Source organism: Maniola jurtina, chromosome 25, assembly GCF_905333055.1.
Source record: "Maniola jurtina chromosome 25, ilManJurt1.1, whole genome shotgun sequence".
Classification (NCBI taxonomy): domain Eukaryota; kingdom Metazoa; phylum Arthropoda; class Insecta; order Lepidoptera; family Nymphalidae; genus Maniola; species Maniola jurtina.
Genome location: NC_060053.1, coordinates 543027 through 561285, shown reverse-complemented (window position 1 = coordinate 561285; position 18259 = coordinate 543027). Strand labels below are relative to the sequence as shown.

Genomic DNA, 18259 nt, shown 5'->3' with positions numbered 1-18259 from the left:
ACAGATAACCATGTCATACCTGCTAAAATAAAAAAAATGAAGGTGAAATGTGCGACTCAGGTATTTAGCGCATCTGTTGCCAAGTGTATGGGATATTTTGCAGGTGAGGAATGGTTAACTTCTTTTTGAACCATTGTATTTCCGATCCAACTAATTTGTTTAAAATTATGATTGACTAGCCGACGCCCGTGACTTCGTTCGCGTGGATTTAGGTTTTTTGAAATCCCGTGGGAACTCTTTGGTTTTCCGGGATAAAAAGTAGCTTATGTGCTAATCCAGAATATTTTCTATCTCCATTTCGAACTTCAGCCAAATCCGTTCAGTAGTTTTTGCGTGAAGGAGTAACAAACATACACACACACACACCCACACACACACACACACACACACGCACATATACAAACTTTCGCCTTTATAATATTAGTGTGATAACTGTTTATAAAAATAGAGATTGATTGTATAGAACTTTACGTATAGCAAATTGCCTTTGCTTGCCTTCACTGCTCTATCTGTATGCGCCATAATAGAAACTAGTTTCATATCCGGTGTCCCAGATATATTTCATTACTAGCCGATGCCCGCGACTTCGCCCGCGTGGATTTAGGTTTTTTGAAATCCCGCGGGAACTCTTCGATTTTCCGGGATAAAAAGTAGCCTATGTGCTAATCCAGGATATTATCTAACTCCATTCTCAATTTCAGCCAAATCCGTCTAGTAGTTTTTGCGTGAAGGAGTAACAAACATACACACACACACACACACACACATACAAACTTTCGCCTTTATAATATTAGTGTGATTAGAATATTAATATTTGCAACATTTTACATAGATATTTTTATTTACTTTGTTACAGATAAAAAAATAATACCTGAAGAGAGTAGGGAAACTGCGGATTTAATTAAGTTTTTTGATGAACTTTTCGACTCGATGAATGGAAGTTTTGGAAACTCAGTAAAAAAGCCAGGGAAACCATTGCTCGGGCCCGTGACTCATTCATCCAGTCATCAAGAAACTTGGACAAAAGCAAAAGAAGTTTTGAAATCTATGAAATTTGTAGATAGGAATGGGAAAAGTTGCAGTGTCCCATCTATAAATAATTGGATCTGGACAATCGAAAATGTTATTTATTTGAAAGAGAAGTTGCTCAAGGATCACTGTTTGAGGGCCTTTTGGATGAGGCATTTCAATCAAGATCCTTTGGAGAACTTTTTTGGCTCTATTCGAAGCCACGGCGTACGAAATACAAATCCGACGTGTGCTGGCTTCGAAATTGCCTTTGCTGCTGTGCTTATTAATAATCTATCCAGCCACTCCAAAGGGTCTAATTGTGAAGCAGATTCTGCCAAAAATATGTTGTTCAACTCCTTAAAAAAAATCTTTTTTAGAGCCAAGGTAACCTCAAACAGTGATCCAGTTGAAATTGAATATGATGAAGTAATAAACGACCATATCTTGATTGGCATACAAAAAAAAAAGGCGGATGATAAAATTTTCGATATTTTAAAATATGTTACTGGGTATGTAATAAAAAAAGCTAGGACGAATGTGTTCAAAAATTGTAAAGTTTGTATGAATAATCTATACAGCAATGACCATAATAATTTTGAATTTATAAAAAGTAAAGAAAGAATTAAAGGCAAACATGTTCTTACATATCCAGCCATAAAAGCTGTAGAGATGTTTTCTAACGTTCAGGATGTAGTTACGTATATATTAAAAAAAAAAAGTAACATGTATAACATAAAAAATTATATCAAAACATTAATACTTGTCCAGTGCAATTTCGATTTTATAACAATATGTAAACAACATGGTACTCAATTGTCTGATTATGTAATAGATGTATCTTGCAACTTATTCCTATACAGCTGGTGTAAAAATACTAATCGCATTTTAAGTGGCGCGAAGAAGGATGCCAATGAGGATGATTATATCCAAAATTGTGCTTTACAATATTATAATAAAAGAAAAAAATAAATCATTTATATTTTATTTTCTATACCATACCGCTTTGACACAAGTTTAACTCTTTCAGCTATGTTAGTTATAACAAGATACAAGTTAATTAATTATTATACATTTAGTATATTAAAATATATTAATATCTTGTAATTTAACTAACAATGAAAGAGTTAAACTTGTGTCAAAATATTCCCTGATTTTTTTAAATACAATGGGCAAGGGGCTATACCTATAGATATTGACAGTGATAGCTATAGGTATATATACGAGAAAATTAGTTCGTACATCAATCGCTTGGAGCGCTGACTTCCATACTACGCCTAATTCTTGGGAGCGATAACTCTATACCCTAATATAATCCTACTCTATGTTGCTCGCGATCAGTGTAATAGCTTAGTAAACAGTAGGGTTTTAACTGGGCATAGCATATTATAGTACAGTGGGAGCCACTGAAAATTGTGAAATAAGACGGTTTTATGCATCGATGTATTTTATGATGATTTTATGTTTCTTTTGAATTTTTTTTCATTCATAGGGTTGTAATAAAAAATGAAATACCTACCTATAAATAATCGTTCTATAAACTACTAGAACCTAGCTAGAATCATGTCATGTAGTACCTAATACCTATGTACACATAGGTACAAGGTGCATTATTTATGTATCGTACCTGTCAAAAGCCTGTCAAATGTAGAAATCCTTCCTGTTTGCGTCTCTCTCATTCAATATTGATTCGGAATGAGCGCGAAAGAGAAAAAATAAAGTTTGTCAAATGTCAAGTCGCAAGTGTTACAAGTTTTAGGGATTTCGCCCTATTTTAGGGTGAAACGAATAATATTAGTATGTAAGTACGGCTTAGAGAAGGCGCTCGCGTTATTCATTTTGAAAAAGATTGTATTATTGAGATGCTAATTTGGGGTAAAATCGAACTTCAGGTAGATAACCTTGTTTTTTATGTCCACTGATCCATATTTTTCTTCTTGTGCCTCTCCAATGATGAAAGTTAGCCATCATCTCATCATATAGTTTCCTGTCGAAGTGAGTGCGAATTTATTAATATAATCATCATCATGACCAATCCATCGCCACTACTGAGCACGGGTCTCATCTCAAAATGATAAGGGTTTGGCCATAATCCACCACGCTAGCACAGATTGGCAGACTTACTTATTAATATATTTACAAAAAATCTATATTTATATCATACTAATATAAATGCGAAAGTCTGTCTGTCTGTCTACTCTGTTACCTTTTTCCCCTATCGTCCTAACCAAATGGAGATGGTCCAAACTCCATATCGGCCCGGTGCCGTTCCACGCTTGTGATAAACAACAAACAGCAAGCATTGGCAAATATCATAGATGGCTCGCCTGCCAATCGGAATGCTCCAAAGTGTTGGCATTTGGCAAGTGGTTGGTAAGTAAACACAAACACCCATCCACACACTTGCCAGTGCTTGTTGTTTGTTGTTTATCACAAGCGTGGGGCGGCACCATGAAAAGTAAGTACAGTTCACGACAGGTCAAGATGCAATCGGGTTATGAGGCGAGGGGACGCACCGTCGCCTACTATAGATATCTAATACTTGAGCTAACCATCGCAATTATTTATTATCCCCAGTATAACTTTACTTAAGATTAATGCCTCATTCGCACGAGAGCTTTTTTAACGTCTGTTAAAAAAGCGTTCAAATAGAACAAATCTTGAACAAATACATTCCCAAGTATCTGTCCATACGTCAACGCTTTTTTAAGGCGTACTTTGTATTATCGCAACGCTTTTTTAACACTCGTGCAAATTAGGGCTTAGAGTCATGAAATCATATCAAAAAAAAAAAAAGTGGGCTAAGGGCTTTTTACATTAGGCTAAAACTAAAATCATAAGTGACAACACTGAGTCGATTGCTCATCCAAAGAAACATCGCGAATTTAGAATTCTGCGCTTTGTTTTAAGCCTTGTTAAAATGATTTCAATTTTCAATAAACACTGCCTGTTCAAGTTAACTTAATTAGTTCTTATCTCACAAATGTGATAAAAGGTAGTCTTTTGTAGACTAAACCCAGTGAGAAAAATGACTTTGCTGGGGCTTCCCGTGTTGGTCATAGAAAATATATTTTCGTATTTATCGTTCGATGAAATTGCTAAGAACCGACTGGTAAGTTCGATTTTTATTTATAGACGTGACAATGTTTTTAAACTGCACTGTATGTACAGTTTACTCGGCTCTTTGAATGGAATAATCTCAATAACCTGGAAAATATCACCATCATAGGATCCATGATCTAATAGGCGTCCAGCTCCTGAAAATAGCAAATAACAGCCACATAACACATTAAACTTTTATGTCTTAGGTATATTATAGTAAATAAGACCTTAAATTAACCTTTGCGTCTGTTTAATTCAGTTTTAATTCTAAAACTAGGAAATGTTTGTATGCTAAATAATTCATAGTGACAAAATTAATTAAACATTCCTTCCTGTGTTTAGTAAAGTTTATATTCGTGTAATACACTCCTGGACTAATTATAAGGTCAAAATATCACAGATCAAAAGAATTCTTTTGAAAGAATCTGAGGTATAACTTATTAGTATTTCATGCAGGCAAAACGGGCCAAAGCTAGTTATAAATAAAATCATTTTAAGTAGGTTTAGAACTTAATGAATATTTTGTTAATTACCTATTGGATTTATAATAATTTTAATGGAACTATGAAATGCTTTCTCTTTGAATCCATGATTCTCCAGTAAGTTCTGGTACAGTCTATATAACACTAGATGCGTTTGTTTGCAAACTGGTTGCAGACTTGAAATAATTTATGTAATAAGTACATGAACTTCATGACTTTAAATATCATTTTATTTTTTATTTATTTAAACATCTTTATTGATTAATTTAATACTATGATAAAGTATACTGTATACCTAATTAAAATATTAACAAAATTCTTAAAATGCAAGTATGTTACATCTTAGCTTATTTAAAAAAAATACTCATAGTTTTTGCTTTAATGATGAAAGAAAAAAACTGGCCAAGTGCGAGTCAGACTCGCGCACTGAGGTTTCCGTACTCGGGTATTTTTTCCAACATATTGCATGATAAATCAAAAACTATCATACATAAAAATAAATAAAAATCTGTTTTAGAATGTATATGTAAAGCCCTTTCATATGATACCCCACTTGGTATAGTTATCTTACTTTGAAAATTGAAACACTTTTTAATTTTTTTTGTGATGTAACCACCCTAAAAATGAGGAAACCTGAATACCATAAAATTCTCAGTTTTTTTTTCTTTCTTTCTGGGCTGGTTTCTGCACTTCTGCACTTGCGTTTCTGTCTGTTGTGCGTATTCTTATGTGAAATCTGCCAATCAGCTGGCTAGTATAGTGGACTATGGCCTAAGCCTTCTCATACCGAGAGGAGATCCATACTTAGTGTGTTGTCAAACTGTTTGTCTTTATTTATGTGATGATGATAATGATAATGAAATAACTGTTTCTCTTTATTGTAGGTGTCAAAAGAATTTAATGACATTTGTATGAGAATATTGAACAGAGGGTTCCTTATGATTGAGAGGAGACATGCGCTTGCACTTAAGAGTGTTAAGGCCCAGCTACCTCGGAGAGAGTCAGAACGCAGGTATTTTCATTCTCTTTCTAGCATCTTGTGTCTATATGTTATCTTGTATCTCCATAATATAAAAAACCGGCCAAGTGCGAGTCGAAATCGCGCAATGAGGGTTCCATACTCTGGTATTTTTCTGACATTTTGCGTGATAAATCAAAAACTATTAGACATAAAAATAAATAAAAATCTGTTTAAGAATGTACAGGTAAAGCCCTTTCATATGATACCCCATTTGGTATAGTTATCTTACTTTAAAAATTAAAACATATTTTTATATATTTTTTGTGATGTAACCACAAATTCACAGACAGACAGATAGACAGACAGTCAACAAAGTGATCCTATAAGGGTTACGTTTTTCCTTTTGAAGTGGGCAACCCTAATAAAATAAAATCTTCCCAGTATTTATTATTATTGTATTTATTAGACACCACAGGTTATGTGACAAGATAATGTCTAGTTATTTATTTTATTTTTTTCTTGCAGATACCATCCATTATCTCGACACTGTGATATCCTAACATCCATAGAGACTCGTATATCTATGCTCAATATGACGTACACTAAGTTCATAGACAATGGATTATGCTGCTTCATACCAGGACGGGTACGTATCCACAGTGTGAATACATGTTTTTTTGTAATTCCTTTACAAGTTAGCACTTGACTACGATTTCACCTGGTGGTAAGTGATGATGCAGTCTACAGGCCGATTCACACCAATTGCGTACACGTGACACGTGCGTAGTGACGCGCGTAAACCCCTGACACACCGGGTTACGCATACGTCCACGCTTTACGCATGCATTGTGCTATGTTTCATACAATTCCATACATTACACCGCAATCGTACGCGCTACGTCTACGCTTACGCAGCCTGTGTGAACGAGCTATAAGTTGAAATCAGGCTAACTTAGAAGGGGTATGGAAGTTTGATTAAACCCATACACCTAATTGATTTCTACGCAGCAACGTACCGGAACGGTAGATCGCTCGGCGGCACGGCTTTCCGATAGGGTTCCAACTAGCCACCAAAACCAAACCAGAGAATTAACCAATTTGGAAATTTTATTTTGAACTAGCTGATGCCCGCGACTTCGTTCGCGTGGATATAGGGTTTTTAAAATTCCCGTGGGAATTCTTTTGATTTCCCGGGATAAAAAGTAGCCTATGTGCTAATCCAGGGTATAATCTATCTCCATTCTAAATTTCAGCCCAATCCGTCCAGTAGTTTTTGCGTGAAGGAGTAACAAACATACACACACACACACACACACACACACACACATACAAACTTTCTCCTTTATAATATTAGTGTGATATTTCAGGTAATCGACGAGATAAGACGCGTGCTAATCATCGTGGAGTCATCCAAAACGCCGCCGCGCGCTCATGAAGTATTACAAGAGTTGCGTGACATTTCCAGTATGGCCATCGAACATTTTGATGATAAGATATCTCCCGCCTTCCGCAGGCGTCTGCAAGAGGGCGCCGTGCAGCCCTGCCCGCGAACCTCGCAAGGTAAGAACAGGCAAGAAAGAGGAATGAGAACAGGAAAGAAAGGGGAATGAGGCTTTCTCAGCGTTAGAACATCTCAGGTTAGCACAAGAACACTAAGCTTGAAGAGGCAAGAATTATTAGCAAGGCAAGTATAGGCAAGAAAGTGGAATGAGGCCAAGGAAAGAACAGACAAGAAAGAGGAATGATTCTTTCTCAGCGTTAGAATGTCTCAGGTTAGCACAAGAACACAAAGCTTGAAGAGGCAAGAATTACTAGCAAGGCAAGAATAGACAAGATAGAGAGGCAAGGCTTTCTTTCAGTGTTAGAAAGTACAGTTTAGTAGAGTAAACTGGTATTTTTGCCATGACAGTTGACACATTGACAAAATTTACCCATGATATTTCTAATTGCTAGGGGTTGTCCACTAACTTTTCAGTTATGTGTGTTTTAAGCAATTAAATATCACTTGCTTTAACGGTGAAGGAAAACATGGTGAGGAAACCTGCATGCCTGAGAGTTCTCCATGTTCTCAAAGGTGTGTGAAGTCTGCCAATTCGCATTGGGCCAACATGGCAGACTATGGCCTAAACCCTTCTCATTCTGAGAGGAGACCCGTACTCAATAGTAGGGCGGAAATGGGTTGATCATGAATATATGTGATGCCGTCATAAAATGTGTTTTTCCAGCGGTCCTCGCGCCAATAGCGGCCCGTCAAGAGATGCTGCATCTCCGTCGAAGGTCCATCTTAAACGCGAAACTGTCCTTGTACCTCGCCGCTCAGTACAAGAAATATCATAAACGGGTGAGTGTTAACAATCCAAGGCCCATCTCACTGGTAACAATAGCTACGAAGGTGCTTTACAGCAGGACAGGACAAACAACACAGTTATCAAAGTTCCTCAGAAGGAAAAACGGAACCCTAAGTAATTCTATAAATCACTTTGTTGTCTGTCTGTCTGTCCGTACGTCGTGTCTGTCAAGAAAACCTATAGGGTACTTCCCATTGATCTAGATTCTAGAGTCATGAAAGGCAGGTACGTAGGTCTTATAGCACAAGTAAAGGAATAAATCTGAAAACAGTAAGTTTGTGGTTACATCATTAAAAAAAAATTAAAATGTGTTTAAATTTTCAAAGTAAGATAACTATACCAAGTGGGGTATCATATGAAAGGGCTTTACCTGTACATTCTAAAATAGATTTTTATTTGTCATTATTTATTACATATACATACTTGTTATTTTAAGATCCAAAGACCCTGATTTTGATTTGCAGATGATGGACTACAAGAAAATCGCGTGGAAACAGCATAAAGCTATCCGAGACATGTCCAAACGACAGAGACAGCAAGACAACGCTATAGGTAATTCGCGTTCTTTGGTGAAACCGTCCAGTCTGTTTGTCCGTCCGTCCATGTTAGTAATGGGCGATTCATTCGAATAACAATCGAAATTATTCAATTGTTGTTATTATTTGATTCATCGAATAATCTATAAATTGAACAATCAAAAATCAGTCGATTGTTCAATTATTGTTACTGTACAATGTACATAGCGCGCGGGCCTAGACGAATGAATCGAAAATCGAATGCAACTGCGCAATTGATTTAGGTTTTCGTTTTATTCGTTACAAACCGTGCGATCTGCATTCATAGACTTAATCGAATTATTGAAGAATCGATTGTCGATTTTTGCTCGATTGTTTTTGTGAAGACGAATAAATCTACAATCGATTTTTCAACTGTTCGATTTATTCGATTGTTTTTTGCAACAATCGCCCATAGCATCGCTAGTCCATGTGTCATAGCCATTTTAAAAAGAAATGTTACATGTCGGCTAGTCACCACCCGCACTATATTATGCGAAATGTTTGTTTGATGGTTTGTCCTTCAATCACGTCGCAACGGAGCAACGGATGGACGTGATTTTTTGCATGGTTATAGTTAAAGACCTGGAGAGTGACAGGCTACATTTTATCCCGGAAACTCAGAGTTCCTTCGGGATTTCGGGATCCACGCGAACTAAGTCATCAGCTAATTGTAAAACTTTGCGTAGTAGAAAGTTGGTTATTTTGTTTGTTCGCAGCGGATCTCAAGAAGCGTATAGAAGAGTGCGACATAAAGTACAGTGAACTGACTCACACCAACCAAGCGGCTGGAGGAAAAGCTATCGCAGGTGAGGCTTTGATCTGTCTTTGTCTGATGGGAGGCTTCGGCCGTGGCTAGTTCTGCCCTAGGGAGGCTTCGGCCGTGGCTAGTTACCTACCTAGGGAGGCTTCGGTCGTGGCTAGTTCCGCCCTAGGGAGGCTTCGGCCGTGGCTAGTTACCACCCTTCCGGCAAAGTCGTGCCAACAAGCGATTTATTAGTAGTATTTAGTTCCGGTACGATGCCGTGTAGAAACCGATCAAGAATATGGGTATAGTGGAACTGCTATACCCCTTCCAAGTTAGCCCGCTTCCATCTAAGACTGCATCATCACTTACCACCAGGTGAGATTGCAGTCAAGAGCTGTAGAATCACAGACGTAGCATAAGAGACACGTGTCCTACGTGAAATAAATAAATTTTGATTTTGATTTAGTCAGAAATGAAATGCATTTTTTTTAATTTTTTTTATTTAAACAACTTTATTGCTTAAAACTATGACAAACAATAATATACAGGAAAGATTTAAAAACAAAGGGCGACCTTATCTCTTCCAGGTTCTATCTAGGACTATAGTGATCTCTTCCAGCCAACCCATTGCATTTCTTTCGATTTCTTCTTTGCATTGCATTTCCTCACAATATTTTCCTTCACCGTTAAAGCAAGTGATATTTTAATAACTACCCATTCTCCTATAAACTTTTTCATCATCCCAATTTTCAGCAACAGCAGCCAGTGATGCTGCGTCAGGGTCTCAGCCGCTCCGCCATTTCGGCAGCCAGATCAAACTGGACCTCTCCGTACTACCTATCGGTACATCGAAGAGGAATCAGGCTAAAGGTTTGTTATCCAGATTTGTCCCATTCTAATATATCTGCACTACTGGAAACACTTGCCACGGTTAAACCATTCGAAAGCACTGGTCGAATCCTTCAATAAGAAGACAGACTCTTAGGTGCTGGCGCTTAGTAGGAGAAATCTATACATTCTAGTGCGAACTTTGACGGGTCACTGTGGACTAAACAGACTCGGGCTCAGAATTCGAATAGCAATTCCGCGAAACTATTGCATCAAAAAGCTGTCGCACTTATGACCTTTTTCTATAAAAATGCTACACACCTAACGCATGTGCATAACCGTGCCACGCGAATATCATCATTAAAGTGCTAAACTACTTACGACTTTTGACTGTACAATTGTACAATCTTAAGCTTCAGGACACAGACATCTTCAGACTGTGCCAGGAGTTCATCAGCCAGGAGTTTACCAGCTTGTCAATTTAAGCAAATACCATAGTTTTAGTTACAATGTACGGAACCTACGGTGCGCTTGTCTAGCTCGCACTTGACCAGTTTCACTATAATATAGATTCATAAATATCTTTTCTATTCCAGCTCTACCTAATATAAAGCCACGGAAACCTCTAATAAAACTGCCAAGCCTATCCGAAGATTTGGACCCGAAATCGGACCCAAACCCGGGTCCTTCCACGTCAACTCAGAGCCCCAAAACTAAAAACCAGTCAACAATGGCCAAAATCCGGGGGATCACCAACGAGATACGCCATCTATCGAATTTGTCCAAAAGCTTCGAAGGGAAACTCAAACGTATGTCGAATACTGAACAAGATGATGTCGAAGCAAAGAAGCTGAAAACGGAATAAATAAAAATACAATGTTTTAGTGATTCTATGAAAACTAGCATTAAATTCAAAATCATTTGATTTTTAATCAAATTCAAAATATTCAATTAAACTTTTACAAGTACTTTTGAATCGTCAAGAGCATCTACCCAATGGTTCGGAATGCCTTTCCTACCGAGAAGAACCAGCAAGAAACTCGGCGGTTGCTCTTTTCAAAGATTTGATTTACAATATTATGCCATGTATGAAAGTAATTTAAGCCCTGCGCATTGCTGGAGCGAGCTGGAGGTCAAATCCACGCTCTTTTATCATTTACATATTCTTAGATTGTATAATATGCTATTTGTAGGCTTATGCCCACGACTTGCATGTACTATACAAATTCCAAACCCCCCCCCCCCCAAAGAATTTAAAAAAATCCTTTCGTAGTGAATGCCTACGTCATTATAGCTATCTACATGCCCAGCCCGATCCGTCCAGTGGTTTGAGCTGTGTGTTGATAGATAAGTCAGTCAGTCAGTCAGAATACTTCGGCGGTTCTAACGGTTTGTGATTGGCTGGTCACTCAAAATGGTTAACACTGACTGTTTTTTTTGTCACGGGCATTTGTATGGGATTACATAACAGAGAAAGCTTATACTAACTTCTCTCCGTGGATAGAGTACTATAGTTCTTCTAACGCTGCGCTTTTTGGTGCGAGGTCCCCATTCTTACACCTTGGGACCCCCAACGTCTAACGGTTTTCCAAACTATGTGCCCTGCCCATTGCCACTTCAGCTTCGCAACCCGTTGAGCTATCTTTCTCTCTCTGGGCTGGTTTCCGCACTTATGCGTTTCCGTCTGTTGTGCGTGCGTTGCCCTTTGTCGAGGTCTTCACTCCAGCCATCCAAGCTTGCTCCAGAAGTCAAGTAGACCGCCCAGGTTGCCGAGAGCTTCATGAAGTGAGGTTGGGGATCCCAAGTGGCGCTGTCGTTGTTCTGCCGTGCACTCTAGAAGCTCCATGCAGAGTTATGTCAGTTACTCTGGTTCTTCTACGGATCTTACTGCCAAGAAGTCAAATTTTTTTTTTAAAGAATGTTAGCCATGCTAATCATGACTGATGCTCCCCTTTCCTCTCCAATTAAGCGTAAAGCTTGTGCCAGGAGTGGGTACGACAATAGTGCAGCGGGTGGGGTTTGAACCGCCGACCTTTCGGAATTCAGTCCGCTCCTCAACCGTTGAGCTATCGAGGCTAATTGAATGCTTGAAGTCTTGAAAAACGTCATTTTGTATGGAACAATTTATTATCGAATAAATAAAATTGTTTCTAGTAATTTTACGCTATAGTCAGTTTATTCCTATTTGGAAACTCTTGGAGCAATATTTAGGTATAAATCAAAGTGTGTATTTTAAGTTTTTAACCCCCGACCCAAAAAGAGGGGTGTTATAAGTTTGACGTGTGTATCTGTGTGTCTGTGTATCTGTGTATCTGTGTATCTGTGTATCTGTGTATCTGTGTATCTGTGTATCTGTCTGTGGCATCGTAGCGCCTAAACGAATGAACCGATTTTAATTTAGTTTTTTTTGTTTGAAAGGTGGCTTGATCGAGAGTGTTCTTAGCCATAATCTAAAAAAATTGGTTCAGCCGTTTAAGAGTTATCAGCTCTTTTCTAGTTTTCTTGTAGAAAAGAAGGTTAGATAACCGTTAGGTTCATAATATTATGTCAATAGACAAATGTCAAGCTGTCAAGATGGACGTTGCCTAAATACATAATTATTTATTTGAAAATGATGTTTTGGAAAACTCAAATACTTTGGATCGTCGGGGGTGTTATAAATTTTTAATTTACACTTATTTATTGTAAAATTAATAAAATACGTATTTAACAGGGTTCTCCCCCTCACTCGCTTCATACAATCGTAGTTCCAATTTCATTTGAATATTAAGCAACCAAAGTCCATGAAATTTTGCAGACATATTCTAAAAACTAATATCTGTGTCTGTGGTGTTTTAGATTTTTCTAAAAATATGTAGTTTTAAAATTACAGGGGCTCAAAGATTTGTATGTAAATTTTTAAGACCGCGTAACTTTGAAACCGAATATTTTAACAGAAATCTGGAAAACCACAGACCACAGATATTAGTTTCAAGAATATGTCTGCAAAATTTCATGGACTTTGGTTGCTTAATATTCAAATGAAATTGGAACTACGTTTGTAAGAAGCGAGTTACGGAGAGACCCCTCTTAAGTGTATCTACTAAAAACAACCGTTATAAATGTAGTAAGTGCGAGTGTACATTGTATTTAAATATTTAGGACATCTGGCTACTGTACTATTCTGTAGTGGTCAATTTTTGTTATCATTTTATTAGGGTGCATATCCACTGAACTGGAGTGGAGTGGAGGCGTGTGGCCTTTTCTCTCTAACGGGCAGACAGTGGTTTTAATTTTTATGCCGGAAAATTCTTCAAATATTCTTTTTTAAGTTAAGCAAAATCGTATGTGCACTTGTGTGTTACGTACAATACATGAGCAGCACTACAACTATCATAAGTTACCTGCGCGAAATTCTTATTTTCGAATGGCGCGGAAATTTCTCAGCCAAATAGCGCGCGTCTGTCCGCTATTGGTTATTACTTGTTGCCTGTGCGCCATGTGTTATTTTGTCGAAAGTTAGTTAAGTGGTTGAGTAAAGCCATTACATTCTATACTTATAATGGAAATGAATCACGTTAGTTTAAACATTCAAGAAGAATTTTTGGTTGTTAGTGATTACATTAACGGTAAGACAAATTATTATGAAAAGTAAAGATTAATTTTATTTTATTATATTTTAGTAATCTTTAACTGTCTTATACATAACATAAAATGTATATGTACCAAGTATGAAAATATTTCGTTTATGCTTTAGTAAGGGTGACTGTCCACCAGACAGAAGTGAAATGAGTGTGAGGCAATTTTTTATGTAAAACTAGAGGATGCCCGCGACTTCGTCCGCGTGGATTTAGATTTTTATAGATCCCGTGGGAACTGTTTGTTTTTCCGGGATAAAAAGTAGCCTATGTCCGTCCCCAGGATATAAGCTAACCCTGTAACAAATTTCGTCAGAATCGGTTACACTGTTGGGCCGTGATAAGGTAGCAGACAAACAGACAGACAGAAATATAGACAGACAGACACACTTTCGCATTTATAATATTATAGTATGGATTAATTTTTGCATGTTTTGACTTTAAGAGAATGTGGACATTTTAATTTTTTTTGTTGTAAACAAAAAAATGTGTTCAAATGTAATATTTTTAACTATCTATAAGTTATAGGCTCGTAGGTTGAAAATTATCAGCTCTTTTCTAGTTACTGTAACCTTCACTTGTCGGGAGTGTTATAAATTAATTTACACTTGTCACTTAAGTAAAAACATAAGTAGCTAAGGTTTTTAGATATTAAATTAACGAAAGGCATAGACATGTATTATAAATAGATAGATAGGTTTCGATTAGCTCTGTGTTATAATATTATAACTTAATTAAAAATAAAAGTATTAATAGAATACTCTTGTCTAAAATTATATAGTTGTTTTATTTATTACGTAATACTTTTCTTGGTGCCGAGATATTTTCTTGCGCAAAAAATTATGTCTGTCTGTCTCTACTCTCTACGTGGCAAGCTATCTCTTGAGTGTTGTGCCAATTTTCATCAAAATCAGTTCATTCGTTTCCTTCACGTCGAAACGAATGAACAGGTTACAAACAGACTTTTTTTTTGAATTCATTATAGGCAAGCGCTTGACCACAATCACATCTGATGGAAAGTGATGATGTGGCTTAAGATAGGACGCGTTTACTTAGAAATAGAATAAACCTATTTACTCTAAACAGATCGCGGAAGAGTATTCCAAACCTTAGCCATGCGTATGAGGAATGATGACGCAAAACGTTTTCGTGTAACTTCAGCAAGGAGTCACAGGTTCGATTCTGGAAATTATATTCTCCTTAGGATTTTTTTTTAAGAATATTAGCCAATGGAATCATGACTAACATTCCCCTTTCCCCTCAAACTAAGCGTAAAGCTTGTGCTACGACAATAGTGCAACAGGTGGGTTTTGAACCGCCGACCTTTCGGATTTCACTCCCCTACTATAACCGTTGAGCTATCGAGGCTATAAACTATACAGGGTGTATCCAGAACACTAGCAAAAACTTAGCCTTATTGTTATACTATACGTAAAGCTTGTGCTAGGAGTAAGTACAACAATAATACAACAGGTGGAGTTTAAACCGTGGACCTTTCGGAGTTCAGTCCGCTCCTCAACCGTTGAGCTATTGAGGCTATAGGTTTATTTCAGGCTAGAGGATGCCCGCGACTTCGTCCGCGTGGATTTAGGTTTTAAAAGTTCCCGTGGGAACTATTTGATTTCTGGGATAAAATTTGCCTATGTTAATTACGCAAGCTACCTCGGTACCTTTCATACAAGTCGGTTAAACGGATGGGTCTTTAAGAATCCCGTGGGAACTCTTTGATTTTCTGCGATAAAAAGTAGCCTATGTCCATCACCGGGATGGACATAGGCTACTTTTTATCTAACTAACTAACTCTATATATGATAAGTTAACTCTATACCAAATTTCGTCAGAATCCGTTAAACTGTTGGGCCGTGAAAAGGTAGCAGACAGACAGACAGACACACTTTCACATTTATAATATTAGTATGGATGTATTTTTATTCATAAATATTTACATTCGAGTATTATTTATATTTTACATCACACTTCACACTAATATTATAAAGGCGAAAGATTGTGTGTATGTGTGTGTGCGTATGTTTGTTACTCCTTCACGCAAAAACCACTGGACGAATTTGGCTGAAATTCAGAATGGAGATAGCCAATATCCTGGATTAGCACATAGGCTACTTTTTATCCCGGAAAATCAAAGAGTTTTCGATATACCAATGGATATCGAAAAACCTAAATCCAAGCGGATGAAGTCGCGGGTGTCAGCTAGTTATAAATAAATAAAACACTTATTTAATTGTTAATTTATTATTGGCAAGAAAAAAAAAGTATTTTCGAGCGTTTTTATATGTACTAAAATAACATTCACACTTTATTTACATATTTGATAAAATATAGCTACCTAGTACCTACCTATTTAGGCTTATAAGATCCAAACACACATTGCACATTCCCAAAAGCATTATAATTTTATTTATATAACCTAAAATACATAAGTATACATATTAAATAAACAACAAACTGCAATAAAACCTATATTTTAAGCTTACGCACACAATTTAAAGAAATTTCTAAAATATTTATTAAATATTATAATATGAAGCCGATTTTAATAAAATAGGCTTCCTTTTGAAGATCTTTGTTTGAAGACCGGCCTCTTTCTATCTTTTACCTTTTACCTTTAATCTTTTACCAACACAAGAAAATAATTCGACTAGTTTACAACTCGCCAATATTACTTTTAACAACAAAATAAATTATAATAATAAGTTAAAGATAAAGTAACATAAAGTATTTTATTTCATATATGTATGTTTGTTTGATTGTACTACCTAAACACAATCCAATACCAATAACCATTTGCCTTATACTTGTACTTTTAGTGATTGAGTATTTTTCAAACCCGCAATGTAAGCGTGTACCTAAACTCGCAGTCAATGACCCGCCTACAACGCGGCATCGACCCCGCAGCACCTATTTATACTACGGTTATTGACCTCTACAGCTGTGATAGCCTAGTGGTTAGAACGTCCGACTCCTAATTGGAAGTCGGGGGTTCGATCCCGGGCACGCACCTCTTAACTTTTCAGTTATGTGCGTTTTAACCAATTAAATATCACTTGCTTTAACGGTGAAGGAAGACATCGTGAGGAAACCTGCATGCCTGAGAGTTCTCGTTGTACTCAAAGGTGTGTGAAGTCTGCCGATCCGCATTGGGCCAGCGTGGCAGACTATGACCTAAACCCTTCTCATTCTGAGAGGAGACCCGTACTCAGTAGTGGACCGGCAATGGGTTGATCGGGCAGTACCTACCTTATACTCGTTCAGTCATAAAGTCACAGAGACCATTAAAAACAAACATTTAACTTCATTAAACTTATTTGTTCAGGTAATTTACGTAACATTATGCAAGTACTCCAAAATGTAATGTCATGTCAAATTGTTACATTAGCTAGGTACATTATATGGCTTTCTAGAGGTTTCACTTTTGGCAGCTGGCGGGAAGCGCGCTATATATTTTGGTTACATTTTCTCTTAAGCCATTTTATATTTAAAACTGTGTGGTGTGACATGCTAATTAGTAAAATCTTTAAAAAGAATAGAATAAAGTCGTAAGTTTGTCTGTGTATTCGCTTTTAACTTTTTTACCCGACTACGGCAAAGCCGAAAGGAAGGGGTATGATTTTAGAAGTCTATGTATGTATGTATATATGTGTGTATGTTGTATGTTTGTATCCAGATTCTTTATTATAGTAGTAGTCCAATAGATGGTGATCGAAAATTCTCAGTCATTTGTTAAAAGTATGGCAAAACTACGAAACTTCGATTCTTTTGGTGTTTGCTTCAGAGGTTGAATTACTAGATAATGAAACGCATAGGTATATTTATGCGTGGTTTTCAGAATTTTTCAGGAATATTTTTATGTCGCATCAGCATTAGATTTTAGAATAGGTAAAGCAATCATGCAATCACTCGAAATTTGCCTACACACCTAATTTATTCAGGTACCTATCAAGATGTAGAAAGTCAGTAAGAACATATAATATGTTTGTAAATAAAAAATATATTATTTAATTAGTTAACTTATACTAATTTGTCAAAATATTTTATTTTATTAGGTAGGTACTTTTTTACAATAAATATGGATATTTTTTGTGTTTTATTTGTACCTATATACCTATGTATTAGCAATAGATAATAATTATTATTATAAAATACTTTTGAACTACCTAAGTATATTTTAAACTTAATAAATACCTACTTACCTAATATAAACTTGTTCAATTTATGATTGAGGAACTTTTTTTTCGAAGATTTCCCATAGGTATAGCGCATCTCTAGTCTTTACCATTATTAGGTACCACCAATTATTATAAAAGCAGCATGAAATAAATTCTATTGTAAATATTGCATCCAAAAATGGTAAGTTCCCATGGAAGAAAATTACTTCTATTGCAAAATGATCATAAGAAATATCCGCTTGGAAACCCGAAGGCCCTGCAAAGTATTTGACCACCAGCATCCTACCATCTGGCATATGTAAGATGAAGGTTCCCTAATCCTTTGATACAAATAAATAACTTCCATTTCAAATGATCATAAGAAATATTAACATGCAAATCAGAATGTCTTACAGAATATTTGACCAGCAGCGTCCTACCATCTAGT

At 36.6% G+C, this 18259-nt stretch overlaps 1 protein-coding gene across 1 annotated transcript; it reads left to right on the top strand.

Annotated features, from left to right (window-relative positions):
• The first annotated feature begins 3855 nt into the window (after nt 1–3855).
• On the top strand, nt 3856–10986 carry LOC123877956 (F-box only protein 28). Its single transcript, XM_045924903.1, has 9 exons — nt 3856–4120; nt 5477–5604; nt 6079–6199; nt 6921–7113; nt 7779–7894; nt 8366–8453; nt 9175–9264; nt 9957–10073; nt 10628–10986. The coding sequence occupies exons 1-9, from the start codon at nt 4037–4039 to the stop codon at nt 10894–10896; spliced, it is 1206 nt and encodes a 401-aa protein (XP_045780859.1). The 5' UTR covers nt 3856–4036; the 3' UTR covers nt 10897–10986.
• The last annotated feature ends 7273 nt before the right edge of the window (nt 10987–18259 follow it).

What these genes read in the sequence shown, in the direction of transcription:
- LOC123877956 (XM_045924903.1), top strand. Translation starts at nt 4,037, where the DNA reads ATGACTTTGCTGGGGCTTCCCGTGTTGGTCATAGAAAATATATTTTCG. An exon ending in CGGAGAGAGTCAGAACGCAG is followed by an intron (nt 5,605 to 6,078) that starts GTATTTTCATTC and finishes TTTTTCTTGCAG; the next exon opens with ATACCATCCATTATCTCGAC. An exon ending in CTGCCCGCGAACCTCGCAAG is followed by an intron (nt 7,114 to 7,778) that starts GTAAGAACAGGC and finishes GTGTTTTTCCAG; the next exon opens with CGGTCCTCGCGCCAATAGCG.